The sequence below is a fragment of the Myotis brandtii genome, unplaced genomic scaffold, assembly GCF_000412655.1.
Source record: "Myotis brandtii unplaced genomic scaffold, ASM41265v1 scaffold743, whole genome shotgun sequence".
NCBI lineage: Eukaryota > Metazoa > Chordata > Mammalia > Chiroptera > Vespertilionidae > Myotis > Myotis brandtii.
In genome coordinates, this window is record NW_005370960.1 from 1,725,252 (window position 1) to 1,725,649 (window position 398).

General features: G+C 67.6%; 1 protein-coding gene across 1 annotated transcript in view; it reads left to right on the top strand.

The window, feature by feature from the left end:
- The window catches only part of NPC1L1 (NPC1-like 1), an 18,281-nt gene that overhangs the window by 2,596 nt on the left and 15,287 nt on the right, over positions 1 to 398 (top strand). The window contains exon 3 of the mRNA XM_014530540.1: positions 8 to 384. Within this exon, the coding sequence (XP_014386026.1) occupies positions 8 to 384 (377 nt within the window). The remainder of the gene's footprint in view (positions 1 to 7; positions 385 to 398) is intronic.

A 398-nucleotide genomic window follows, 5' to 3' on the forward strand; every position in this document is an offset into this window, starting at 1 on the left:
CGTGGTGGGGGCCTTGGCCGGAGGGCTGGCCTTCACGAAACTGACCACAGACCCCGTGGAGCTGTGGTCGGCCCCCAACAGCCAGGCCCGGCGGGAGAAGGCGTTCCACGACCAGCACTTTGGGCCCTTCTTCCGCACCAACCAGGTGATCCTGACGGCGCCCAGCCGGCCCAGCTACCAGTACGACTCCCTGCTGCTGGGGCTGCGGGACGTCTGCTACGCGCCCCTGAACCCCAACAACGCCAGCCTCGCCGACTGCTGCATCAACAGCCTCCTGCAGTACTTCCAGAGCAACCGCACGCGCCTGCTGCTCACCGCCAACCAGACGCTCACGGGGCAGACGGCCCAGGTGGACTGGAGGGACCACTTCCTCTACTGCGCCAAGTGAGTCCCCTGCG